Source organism: Apteryx mantelli, chromosome 1 (assembly GCF_036417845.1).
Source record: "Apteryx mantelli isolate bAptMan1 chromosome 1, bAptMan1.hap1, whole genome shotgun sequence".
Taxonomy (NCBI): domain Eukaryota; kingdom Metazoa; phylum Chordata; class Aves; order Apterygiformes; family Apterygidae; genus Apteryx; species Apteryx mantelli.
In genome coordinates, this window is record NC_089978.1 from 157,831,134 (window position 1) to 157,844,094 (window position 12,961).

Consider the following 12,961-nt stretch of genomic DNA (forward strand, 5'->3'; position numbering starts at 1 on the left):
AAACAGCAACTAGACGTTAATAGTCACTAGAAGCACACGCTGGACCCAAACTAATGATCAAGGGGTAAGAGGTTCCTTACAACATCCCTCTTTGTATTGTTTCAGTGTAAGTCTATACTGTGCCACTAACCTCTACTGCTCACTTTTAAAATATACAGAACTGAACTATACATTGGCAAGCACATGTGAAAGTATATCCCTCATGAATAATTAGATTTAAGCAGTAATTCTGCATGCAATTTCTGAAGCAGGAATTAATACAGGCTATCAAGGGAGTTTTGGACAGAGAATACATTTAGAAAACAAGTATTTTTAAAGATTGCACAGTGTAAGAAGCAATGATTTCACTGTGATAGAAATAAATTGCTAGGGAATCATCTGAACGCAACAGAAGAACCATGGGAGGAAAATGTTATTTTGTTGTATGGGGTAACCATGATGTGGGCAGCAAAGATGCTGTCATCTTTTACTGAAACCCTCATCATCTTGCAATAACATAAATTTTTTTGTACACAGGGTTTTGTGCATATCTCCCCTTGTTGTACTTTGGATTAAAGAAATATTTGAGGCAAACTGACTATCATCTTGAACTGTCATCTTGGGGGAGAAAAGAAGAAGGACCAAAAGACAGGAAAAAGAATAGCACAAAGATGCTACAGGCAAACAGATGCATCTCCACCCTGAGAGAAAATAATTCCTTTTTAACACTCCTGATAAATTCATGTCATGTTTTGTAGACATTGAAAATATTCCAAAATGTAGCTCAGTGTAAATAGCAAGCTGGGTTCCCTCCTGCTTTTTAGCATTTCTCTTTGTTTACTCTCCATTTGAGGATAGAAGAAGCCTGCATGTGAGCACTGCAAATGGTGTAATTCAGGACTGATGGGGCATTTGGTAAGGCAATGATGAAATACAGACATATGTAACCTCCAATGAAACAATACATTGACTGAGTCAGCAGGGTCAAACTAAAAAAAAAATTCTATTTTTTCTTTTTCCTTAGAAAAAATTCTAATGTCTGCTTTATTAATACTCTTCGTGTCTATGTGGAAAACATTCTGATACCATGGTGATGGGCAGACTATAATAAGCTTAGAGAAACAGAGACATGAAAGAGGGACATTCTGGGGTGTTTCTGCTCTCACCCCCACTGCCTTCTTGCTCCCAAACCCCAAGTGGCAGCAGTAGAGATCCCATGGGAAACTGCTTTGGCAACGATCGGGGAAGCAATGCACAGTGCAGCCAGTTCACCCGTCGCAAGAAGAGGTACTTGGCTAGAGACACCAGCTCCCATCTGTGAGCCCAAATGGCTCTGCTCAGCCTCGGCAGCTCAGGAGGGCCTGGCACGTTCATTTGGTAAAAGCAGCCCTTACCTTTGGCAATCAGCTCCTCCAGCTCTTGGTCGAATCCATGTCGGTGGCACTTCCTCCAGAGCCCCATGTTGGTTGAATTGTACTGTCTGTTGCACTCATCGACTGGACTCATAGCAAAGATCTGCCTCCTGTTTCTTGCCAAGAGGAGTTTTCCTTCCCAGCGGTCCAACCTAGACCTGCTGGCCCTGAGAGGCAGGTTGTTGTTGGAGTTATAAATGAAGCCAGGATCATTTCTCTTACCGGTGATACTCTTGCACCTCTCTCTGTGCTTCCTGGCATCAGTTTCATACCAATGGTCAGAGCAGATTGCTACAGCCAGCATGCCCAGGGCACACAAAGCTAAGGAGAGGCCGGCATACAGCAGTAACCTTCCAGCAGCCATACCTCAGCTTCACAGAAACACCATGGACATCTTCACCACAGACAAAGCCCTGGACGTGAGACCACGCAAAAACCTCCGGGGCAGCTGCTTGATGTCACTTGGCAGAGATTGCCTCAAACATCCACAACTCCTGCGGCTCACATCCGTGCTGCGGAGGGACTCCAAGAGCGCTACAAAGTTCTGCCCTGGAGGCAGTGCTGGAGTCTCATCTGCCTGCTTCCTCAGCGGTGGAGACCTGATGAGGAGAAACACAGCCCTCCACCTGGCACGGGAGCGGCCCGGGGAAGCACCCCCACAAAGATGTCCTGCTCCCCTCCCCAGAAGCACTCACACGGCTGGGTGTGCTGAAGGAATAGCCCCCGCCAGAGACTTGAAGGCTATGGCTGTTTGATCAGTCCATTAATCTCTTTCCATCTGGCCAGCTCAGAAATACAGGAGCAATAGCTTTCAGATAGCAGGTTCACTGCAGCATCACCGGACAGAAAAGTTCAACAGCAAGAAATCTTCCAGTCTCAAGCAGCCAACTATCCTGGTGGCAAGAATCGGGGACTTGCCTTTTCTTTGTCAGCAGCTCACTGAGAGCATCATCTGGACAGTTGCTGGCTTGGGTTTAAAGCAGGGTTGAAGGGGAGGGAGCAAGAGGGGGAGCAATCTGTTGTTGTTGCTGCCGCTGTTTGAAGTCGTGGCTGAAATATAACCTCTCTGGCCGTAACAGGAAATTCAGGCAGGCATGGGTCTCCCCCTCAGCAGACTTTGCTCACAGTCACTGACATCTTGGCTTCCAAAACACCTCAGCTTCTCCCTGCTAGCCTTGCCATTCACTTGGTTTGTTTTGTTGTCTGCACTGTCATCAAGGCAACGTAATGTAATGATCCCTTCCCTTGACCAGCTGGAGCTCGAGAGCCCCGAATTACTAACAGAGCAGCGGTTGGGCTCTCCCACCTACAGCAGCGCAGCAGCCTCCCTGGTCCCGGTCGGCATGAGAGGCGGCTGGAAGGAGCTGGAGCTGATGCCGGAGCCGCTGCCACGGACCGCGCACCTCCCGCTAGGCAGCACTGGAAGCAGTCCTCAGCCCCAGCATCGTTTTTCCACCCCCTTCCGCCGTTATTTGAAAAGCTTTCTTCTTCACCGACGCTTCAATTTGTTGTGCACAGTTTTCCTAACACACAGGCATTGTTAACCATCTGCAAGATGAAGGCAGGCAGGCAGAGCTATGGCTGATTGAAAGGATGCTAAGGAATGGGGAGGGGAGGTCGGAGGAAATCAGACCAAAACAAACTAACAAAAAAGAGCTACACGCCTTACAGGGGGAGAGGAAAGCAGCCCCTAACGGTTGTCAACTGCTTTCGGCATTCTCTGCCATATGGCCTGATCTCCACACAGGAGCTGAGATTTTTAGCTCAGCAGCTTCACACGAATCCTATCCCCAGCATCAGCAGATATATATTCAGACATTTTTTTCTCCTTAAATTTCCACTCCCTTTCTCTCTAATGGGAATAACTCACCCATCTTGTAGCAATCAAGAGCAACAGAAGGCAAGCTGGGGTCCGCAAGCTTTAGAAATCTCATTTCACCGTTTTTAACCCAAATAAGAGCGTATCCAATCTTCTGTACACCTGGGAATCTTTCCTTGTTCAAACACTGAGCCCTGCAGCCTTGGCTAAAGCCTACAGACAGAGAATACAGAGCACTGAGCCAAAAGCCAGTGATGTCACCCATGCAACGTGAGACTCATTTCTTATTTCTCTAGCCTCCTTAAAGATAAACTGCACCACTTCACAGACAGGAAATGTCGAAGTCTTACTTTCTTAAAAGGGGAAAATGGTAAAACCTGGATCTAACTGGATCCTGCTGATTTTTTGTCACAATCTCTCACATTGTGTCACCCAAATCCAGAACAACTGTAGCTGTTTCTTACTGCATCAAAAAATCCCAACTGGCTACAAAGCACAAAGCATGAGCTTGAAAAAACCCTGGAAAAACCCTGGATTCTGGGGGATCCAGAAAATCGAGGCACCCAGGCTCTGAATGCTGCTGTTTAAAAAGGAAATAAGCATAATTCTTTCCCTTGCATCAAAAAACTGGGGATCCTGGCACATTCTGGTCTACAAGTATCACAGTATCCTGGAGCGGGCAGAGGGATCTAGTTAGCCTCATCCAGTATTTGGCTCTCACACACCACAGACCACAGCATGAATAGGAAACAACGCAGGCACAACTACTGCACCAAAAAACCAACAGCCCAATGCATCTCCAGGAACGAGTGCTGCAAAAATCTACATCCATAGTGGATCCTACCAACTTTTGGCCCCTAAAGCCCAAACTGGGTCATCTACATAGAAAATAAATACAGCCTATGCTGGAACCCCTGGGTTGGAGATGCTTCTTGGCCCAAAGGGTGGTAGTACTGGGACTCCAACAGCTTTTAACCCCAGCCACATAAATTGTATTTGCTACAGTGGGAAGGAGAGATGGGAGAGAGAGGAGCTCTTTGTGTATCAAAACCACATACCTAGATTTTCTTGTGGAGTGGTACGGTTGCATCAGAAAAAACACACTGCTGGATCCTATCATTTTTGGCCCCAAGCCAAACCAAATTGTATCATCAAACAGGGAGGCACATCTCCTTATACTTTACCTGGCAAACTCAGGTCCCAGGTCATTTGGGATTTTCAGCTAGATAGGGGCATTTCTCCCATTAAGACATTTTTGGTTTTATATGTACTAGATTGTCTACCCCCCCAACATGATTAAGAAATTCACAAAGGAAAGTTGATCATTGAAACCATGGATATTGTGATCATCTGCATCTGCTCAAACAGCTCTCTTACAAAATGTCAATGTTATGAAAACTGTATCTAAGAAGCTCCAGATTAAGTTGTTTTATTGAAACAAGGGACTAGACAAAGATTTTTTTCACAGTAACTTTCCTTTGTTGTTCATATGGAAGGTAAATTTTTAAGGATCTATGTTTTTTAGAAAACAGTTAAGCACAGGAAGATCCACTTTTACATTTGGATTTTTCAAGCAACTACATAAGAAGAATTCAGTTTTATAGTGTGCTTGGCACAGCCACACTGGTTAACTGTTCGGGGATAAAATTTAAATGTTTGTGGTCAAAAAACTGCTAGATCCTACAAAAAGAAGATCGTGAACATGTCTCTTATGATGCTCCCACACATAGATATGAGTGCATCTGGATTTCTTTGCCAATTTTTAGCTTCAAGTCGCAAGTTGGAGGATGAGAACAGGGAGCAAGTCAAACTTTACCAATCATATTGTTGGCACTGATGGGATTGTTGGACTCTAGATTTAAGAATCAATCAATAAAAAGCAGGAACCAAGTGCTGAAAGGGTTTAATGGTTGTCTTGCTCCTTTGTGAGGCAGAGTTGAGGTCATGTGCATGAGGATCTGCCACATTTATTCTCTATTTAAACTACAGAACGGGAAAATTGAGGGGAAAGGCAAAATGGAGGATCCAGCTACCAGATCTGTTTTTCTGGTGATGCTGGACAAAGATAAGTCAGGGGACAGGGATATCATATAAGGCAATAGTGTCTACATTTCTTTTCTAGTTGTACACTAGAATAACAGTCTAATAGCGCCCAAAAAAAAAAGAGCCAAAATGTGGTTGGACCCAGTGAGATCCAGGTGCCAGGTTTTTCTATCACGCTCCCAGGATGTAAGAGCTCGGGGGCAGGGGGACTTTGGCACTGGGAGAAGGGACACTTGTTCCCTGCTCTCATTCTTAAACAGGGGCTGAAGTCATGCACATCCAAGTTTTATCTTTTTCTCAGAAAAGGCATCTCGGTGGCAGTCTGTATGCATTTCTATTTTTCTGCTTGTACTTGTAGCTCAATCAGATAGGTATCTACATCCTCCCACAAGTCACCTTAAATACATAAATGCAGGAGAAAGCGTTGGATTTCAGAGGAGCTCGTAGAATTAAGCATTTTCTCCCTCATCATCACCATCGTCTCACTCCTTTCAGGAGAGGCAGGATATTGCTTGCTGCAGGCGTTACGAACCTTGCCTCCATCTCTTCCCAGGATTATTATAGACAGCCCCTTCTCAGCACAAACAGATCATTATTAAATTCTCTTCCTCCCACCCCACCCCTGCCTCACCACAGGGGGAAAAAAGCAATCGCTGTGGCTCTCTGGCAGAAAGGCATTAAAAAAAAAAAAACACACACTTCAGCATGCATGGTGAAATGCTCAAACGCTTGCCTACAGTGAAGTGAGGGTATCTTGGGGAAGGGAGTCAATTCGCTGGTCTTAAATGAACTGGGGGCCGAACATGCAGATTGAGTAGAAGATTAAAATGCAAGCTGAGGCTCTCTGCCCTCTCTGCCCATTATGATTTCAATGAGGGAAATTATGATTTCAGAGGGAAAGCTGAAGCCACATGGGTGCACTGCAAACATGTCCAAAGGCAGCGGACAGCAAAGCAGAGCCCAGTGCCTCCATCACGAAGATGTGTGTTGTGACAAGCCAGCATCATTGCCTGTTAGACCTCACCACACATTACCTTCCAGATAATGCCAGGCTCATCTCCATTTCCTCGCTGGACCGTTTCAGCCTCCTTAGCATCCTCCAGCTTCCCTAGTCCAGTGCCTTCCAAGAAGGTGCCAGACATGGGGCACTGAGAGCCGGTGCTGAGGCACACAGGGGGTGTGGGGCTGCAAGGGGGAAGGGCAGATTTACTGGAGGACCAACTGCAATTTGCTTTTCTTCATTTTTTTCCACATCAAAATGACCTCCACCTCTTTTTTTTTCTTTTAAAGAAAGAGAGTTCAGTGCCATCTAGTGGGGGAGGGGATTGAACAGCTCAATGCTCTTCCCATTTCCAGGGATCTGTGCCGCTAATTCCGTTTATTCAACAGGGAGAGACGATCCTCGGTATTGCCCTTCTCTCTTTGTGCTTGTCATTTCCCAAGAGGTGTTGTTTAATTTACATGGGCTCCAGCCTTCATTCTTTGTAATGTACCTCTTACCGAAGCCAAAGGAGCTCATACTGGTATTGTATTACTTGAAGTAGCAGTGACCCTGGAGACAGTTCACTGCTCTAATTACAGGATTTCAAATACAAGACAGTAATCAAACCAAACACAGATATAACAAATTATAACTACTAATACTTTTTATCTTTCACATGCACCTTGGACACCTGCATGGGTGAATCTTCATTGTGGCAGACGTTCTGCTAACATGCAGGTGAAAGATGCCACCTACCCATAGAAGCATCTCAGGACATCTCCCACCAAACTGTATGAGGGGCTTGCCCAAGAAAGCCAAACTGATTTTGGGGTGCTCAAGTAATTCAGAACTAAGCAGAGGATCCATAAAGGAAGATCTGGACCAAAGAAGTCGATGTAAAAGTTCCTCCTATAAAACCTGGGCATCTTAGCCACTTGCTAATGCTCCTTCTGCCTTTAATAGAGAAGGGCATTTTCAGAAGGAAACATCAACCAGCCACATACACACTAGCTAGCCACACACACACACACACACACACACACACAGATTTGCCAGATAACTATGCACACACTAGTGTCTAGCTGTGCACACGAAAGTATCAGCTGCACACACTAGCTAGATGTCTCCCTGTCCCTCCACCAACTCCCAAAGGGGTTTTGTTTTGCTGTATCTCTACAAAACCCATTTGGATTGCAAAGTTAAGCAAGTTAGTGAATGCCAGATTTAAGATCACCCATGCAACATTAATTCACCCCTTCCTTATACATACACATTATGATACAATCTTTAATTACATCTTTTTTTTCCATGGGTCTCTTGTCTTTTTCGATGTGAAGGATGGATGTCACTCACTTAATGAACGCTATTCAAATTTTCTCCTATCCTTACCATCCAATGTGGGGTGCATGTACTATTTACTGCAGAGCATCCAGATCTTGTGTCGAATATAGAGTGATTAATTTCCTCATGGGCTTTTCTATGGTGGTGTTCTCGTTGTGGTGTTTGAGGGTTTTTTTTTTACAAACATCAGTGAACTTATCTTCACAGCTCCTTGCTGAGGAACAAAGATAAAAACCAATATTTTAAACATGTCAGGATATTTTGGGTGCTCCATTTAGGAAGCTTATAACCAGAACTTTTTGAGCACTGAGAGCTTTTGTTCCTCAGAGGACAGCTCCCAGGCACCTTGGTCTAGATGCAGTTTTCAGTATTTCTACAAATTAGACCATGGATGACTGAAACTGGACACACAGGAAATGGGGACCACACTGACATCAGGTGGGAAAAATGTCATTTTTTGATCCACCCAGCTTCACAATAGCAGCTCTGACAAAGAAGGGGGAAAAAAATCCAATTTTCTGAGAAGGCATTCAGCTGCCTTAATGTGTGACCTTGTTTTTTTCTGTCTGTACTTCACTGCTAGGCTCAGTAAACAGCTTCCAAACTCTGCACCAAACAACTGCCATCTCAGGAGTGCACTATTTTATCTTTCAAAGGTCATCTACCATGAATGGAAACAGGGTTTGTGTAAAAAAAAAGGATATGGTCATGGATCTTACCTCATAAACACAAGACACAAATGAATGGCAATTCATGGGCAATTTTTATTTTGTTGCTTTCTTAGTGTCTTGATTTACTGATTTGAAGTTGTGAAGAAGGAGAAGCATAGATGAACTAAGACAGAATTAATCAGGGGGTCAGGAACTGGATGGAGCGTAGCACCAAGAGAACAGAATTGTTTTGGAAGGAAACAAAATGAATTGCCAGGCAGAAAGCAGGAAGACATGCAGGTGAACAGTCCTACATCATCTTTTTCAATAAACCTGAGGGAATGGCCAACACTGAATTGCCTCACACAGAGACTAGCAGACAGGTAAAAGAAGTACCTGAGTAAAAAGCACCACAGTATACGGTTGTTTTTCCAAAAACAAAACCCCCAAAAATTCACTAGAGGCTTTCCACTAAAATTGCAGCTTTCTGTGAAAACTTACTCTTTATTATTTATCTGTCAGCTGTCAAAACCACAACACTGTGGACCACCTAAGGCTACTCTGCGGACACAGCTAACTGATAACTACTGCTTCTCATCACAACATCTCCAAGAATATTTTTAAACCCAGACAAAGCAAGAATGAACTTTTTCTAGGTAAATAATAATTAAACTTTCCCCAAAACTTCATCCCAAAGCAGAAACCATTCTTAGGAAATGTCAGCCCAAACAGTTAAAATTTAACAAAGCTAAAAGCTGCTGAAAGCAAGGTCTGATAGTTAAATTTAGTCAACTGAAGACATTATCACTGTACCAGCCACACTCAGACTGAATATTCATGGGCACTGTGATAAACTGCACAGTAATTTGGAACCTATCACTCCACTTTTAAAGGTGTTGCCATGAGTTTTACCTTCTTCTACCAGGTGGTGATAGGATCTAAATGTGCCACATGCTCACAGGTGAACACTGAAGAGGCTCCCAAAAGCCAGACTTGTCCCTCTCTTGTTGACTCCTGTGTAAATATTCAAGCTCTTCCAATGTCAGAGGTGCAACAAGAAAAGCTTCAAGAAAAAGAAAAGGCCTAAATTGCACGTGTATAAGTCTTTGTTGAAAGGAGTTCTGCTGAGCTACAAGACAACTCAGTCAAAGCACACAGGCCATCTTTAGCCCTCAGGGCTCTTCTGAATTCATCTCCCTATAGTAGAAAATACATCTTAGGCCCTTGGTTTCGCAAGCAGAGATTCCGCTTCATTCTGGGGGAGCTGGGAGTGCTCTGTGGTCATAGCAGAAATCTTTTATGCCTCCTGCTTATTGTCTTGCCAACTTGGTAGTCAACGTCCTCATATCCTAGAGCTTTTTCTCCTCTGAGCTGAACAAGGTTTCTGCATGAACTCCCTCCCACAGAACTGTTTTCCCCATATGCCTTGCTAGAAGGACTACTGTTTACAACAAACCACACTGTGCAAGCACCTCTGCTTCCCCAACTTTACCTTATGGCTACATTGCAAGCTCAGTCTCCTACCCTAAATCCTGTTGCAGGAAGAAAACATTGCCTACTGCAGTGATGAAGGCGACATTGCTTTGAATGAAAGAATTGTATAGCAAGAAGGTTTTGCAGCTGCTCAAAGCCAGCTACAAAAAAAGATAGCTTTCCAACATCATCATCATTGGGCTCAGTGGAAAACAGGAGATACTATTTTTTTCATTAAAATTCATAAATCTTGCAATTTTTATAGAACTAGCAAGAAGAATCCAGGATGGTAGAGATGAGATATCAGGGCCAAAGAGTACTGACTCAGAAGCAAATCTCAGACATCTTGGCTGCCAATAATAAGTATATTTTCTAAGAAGGGACTTTTATTCTTAAAGCTACATCTAATACATAGATTGGCAATATATTAAGGCCTGAATAATTCATATTTTGCTGTAGCGCATCAATATTTAGTTCATATATGCAGACTTATACAAAGGTGTATCTGTAGTACTGTTATTTTGGTTGAGATGTCAGGTCACACTGCACAACCTCCATTAAGTTACTGACAGATTTCAGAACACTTTGTTCATTCCCAAAGAGACTTCTGGACATAGGTTATATCAACAGGTGTTTTGTGAACTAATCCACTCAAAAACAGAGATACAGTCTAACATGCTTTTTTGGTAATGAATGTATCGCATCTGCAATGTGGTATGCAACTCCCAGCTGCCAATTCGTTTCTTCTGTTAGTCAAAAAAGAAGAACAAGGATTAGTTAAAAATCAGAATTCACAGAAAACATGAAAAATCGTCACAGGAGGGACTGGAAAGAAAACAGTAAGCAAAGCCAAAAATAGTACCTGCTTAGAAAAATCATATTCTCTAAAAACATTCCTCCACTTTGGAACATGGCTCAGAATTAAGACTGCAATCTTCACGAATTTCATTTGGCTGTGAAGTCCTAGCTGAGTAGATTCACTTAAGATCAAAAAAGAATAAAAAATTATAAATATGTGTGTGTGTGTGTGCACGTGAGTATAAAAGCAGCTGACATCTAGATTGATATTTAGACATGTCGGCTGCTATCTCCAACAGTTTTGCATTTAGCTCTTCTCATTCTTTATTACCAACATTTTGCATGAAAATAAAGGCTTTGGTTCTTCAGAATTCATCTGTTTCTGCAATTTATTTTCCCACCTGAAATTTGAACACTGGGATATCACAACTGGTTGTTGAGGAAGTGATTAGATCACACTGAGAGGATTATAGCTCCAGGTGGGAAATAAGCAGCAGGAAAAGACGAATTCCTAAGCAAGGAGACCTAGTTTCCATGCAATCATCATTGGTTTGTTAGTCTTAACAAAGAATGAAGGAAAGAGGAGGAAAGAAAATCTATATATTTAAGCAGAATGCTGCTAGTGCTGGTTTTCTATAAGTTGAGAGAAGCTCCTTAATGATTCTTCTTCTTCTGTCAGCACTGATTTGAGATCACAACAGCAGTTAGTCTCACATGCCATTGTTATTTTTCATTGAAAATTACAATCCAACATATCATACCACTAAAGCTGACATAGAAAATGAAGCATTTACAGAAACCTACAACTTGATGTCTCTGTTCTAGAGCACCTTTCAGAAGCTGGGCACCTTCAAGTGCTTTACAGCAACAGTTTAGATACTCACAGTGTGGTGAATAGATGCAAGCTTTGTAGGCACAAAGCATTTCAGGGAAAGGCCTGTCTGGAGTGTCCAGCCAGTACAGTTAGTCTGGTCACTGACAAACAGATCTCCATCTCCTCCCACATACCTGGCTTAGAGCCAGAATGACCTCTGCAGTCCTGTATTCAAGACAGTCTACAGTTGGAGACCCAACGCGGCACCTGAGCAGTTGCTACTGACTTGCATCCCAGCAGCAGCAGCTACGATTGTGAAGAACCTGTGGAAAGCCAGGATCTGTGTGCACAGCCCCTTGCTGCCATTTCCAGAAATCCTGTTCATAGCAGAAGGACCCATTAGTGGGGCAGACTGGGGCCACGGCAGCCAGGCAGAATGCAGTTGGGTTTGAAGTTCAGTTCATCAGTTTAACTGAGGAAAAAAGAACATTTGAAAGGATTTCCTGCACTTCCAGGAAGCCCAGTGTAATAACAGCTAGGCAGGAGGACATCTCTAAGAGACAACGGCAAACTTAGCTTTGATTTGAATGCAGTGTTAGCACTGAATATAATGGGGCCATTCATAAAGTGGGACCGAGCCTCAACCACTTAGGGTAAGCAACTGACAAGGAAAGATGTCAGTGCCTCTAGAGAGTAGTCTGGCGACTACTTTATAGAGCAGGGGAAAATGAAGAGTTCAATGTACCTTTGACAATTATTTGGAGCATTCAGTCAAGTACAACATAGTCATTATGGCTGCTTCTGTGAAAACTGCTGCCCATGGAAGACCTACATTTATTTCTTTTGCTAGAAAGGCCTTTAGCATGTACCCACCAAACAAGAAAAAATGAAGAGTGCTAAGTCTTAATGACTGTACTCTGCACAATAGGTACGTTAAAGAGATTGGCCTGGGAGAAGATAATTTTCTTGCTTGTTTTCAGGGAAGTGGACTAAGGAATAAAATTTCCCAAGGAAGACAAAAAAAAAAAAAAAGGATTTCAGTACTCATGGGCATAAAATTTGAAGAACAAACTTGAATCCAAAGAACCACCACACCAAAGAATGCTCCCACAGGTTGAGGAAACTGAGGCTGAGAAATGCACATGAGATTGATTACGTTTCTCTAGACAGCCAAATTCTGAAGCAAAGAGCAATGCTGGTTTAGAGTGCTGTGCAAGATTGTATTCTGGGCCTTACATCCATTGCATGGCCCTGCATAGTGAATGGTAGCTTCATGTCATCCCCCAGGACTGGAGTGGAGAACTCCAAACTCAAAGCAAATGTTCTCAAGGGAATTGTCTTTTTCCCTAGCTCTGTCTCCAAAAGACTACAGAAAGGGGAAAGGCCAGTCAGTGATGCTTAGGACTACAAGGAGTGCTACTGAGAGGACTGGGTCCCTGGGAATCCAGCCAGATCTTGGGAAACCTGCCGACTTGCAAATCAGGTAGTCAAGGAGTCAGTATTCAGAGTGCTCCTGAAGAGCTAATGATGTATCCTGTGGTCAGCATTGATCTGGATACTCTAAGACAGGAAGAGACCTAAAACAAGAGAACAGTGAGAGAACATATGCATTGGAATGCACCAGAGAGGTCAACAGGGGAGCCCGCAGCC

The 12,961-nt window shown here is 43.4% G+C and overlaps 1 protein-coding gene across 1 annotated transcript in view; it reads right to left on the minus strand.

Moving 5' to 3' along the window:
- TMEM178B (transmembrane protein 178B) overlaps positions 1-3,107 on the minus strand; it is a 222,465-nt gene extending 219,358 nt beyond the window's left edge. Inside the window, exon 1 of the mRNA XM_013947395.2 lies at positions 1,374-3,107. Coding sequence (XP_013802849.1) covers positions 1,374-1,755 — 382 coding nt within the window. The 5' untranslated portion in view covers positions 1,756-3,107. The remainder of the gene's footprint in view (positions 1-1,373) is intronic.
- Between the last annotated feature and the right edge of the window lie 9,854 nt (positions 3,108-12,961).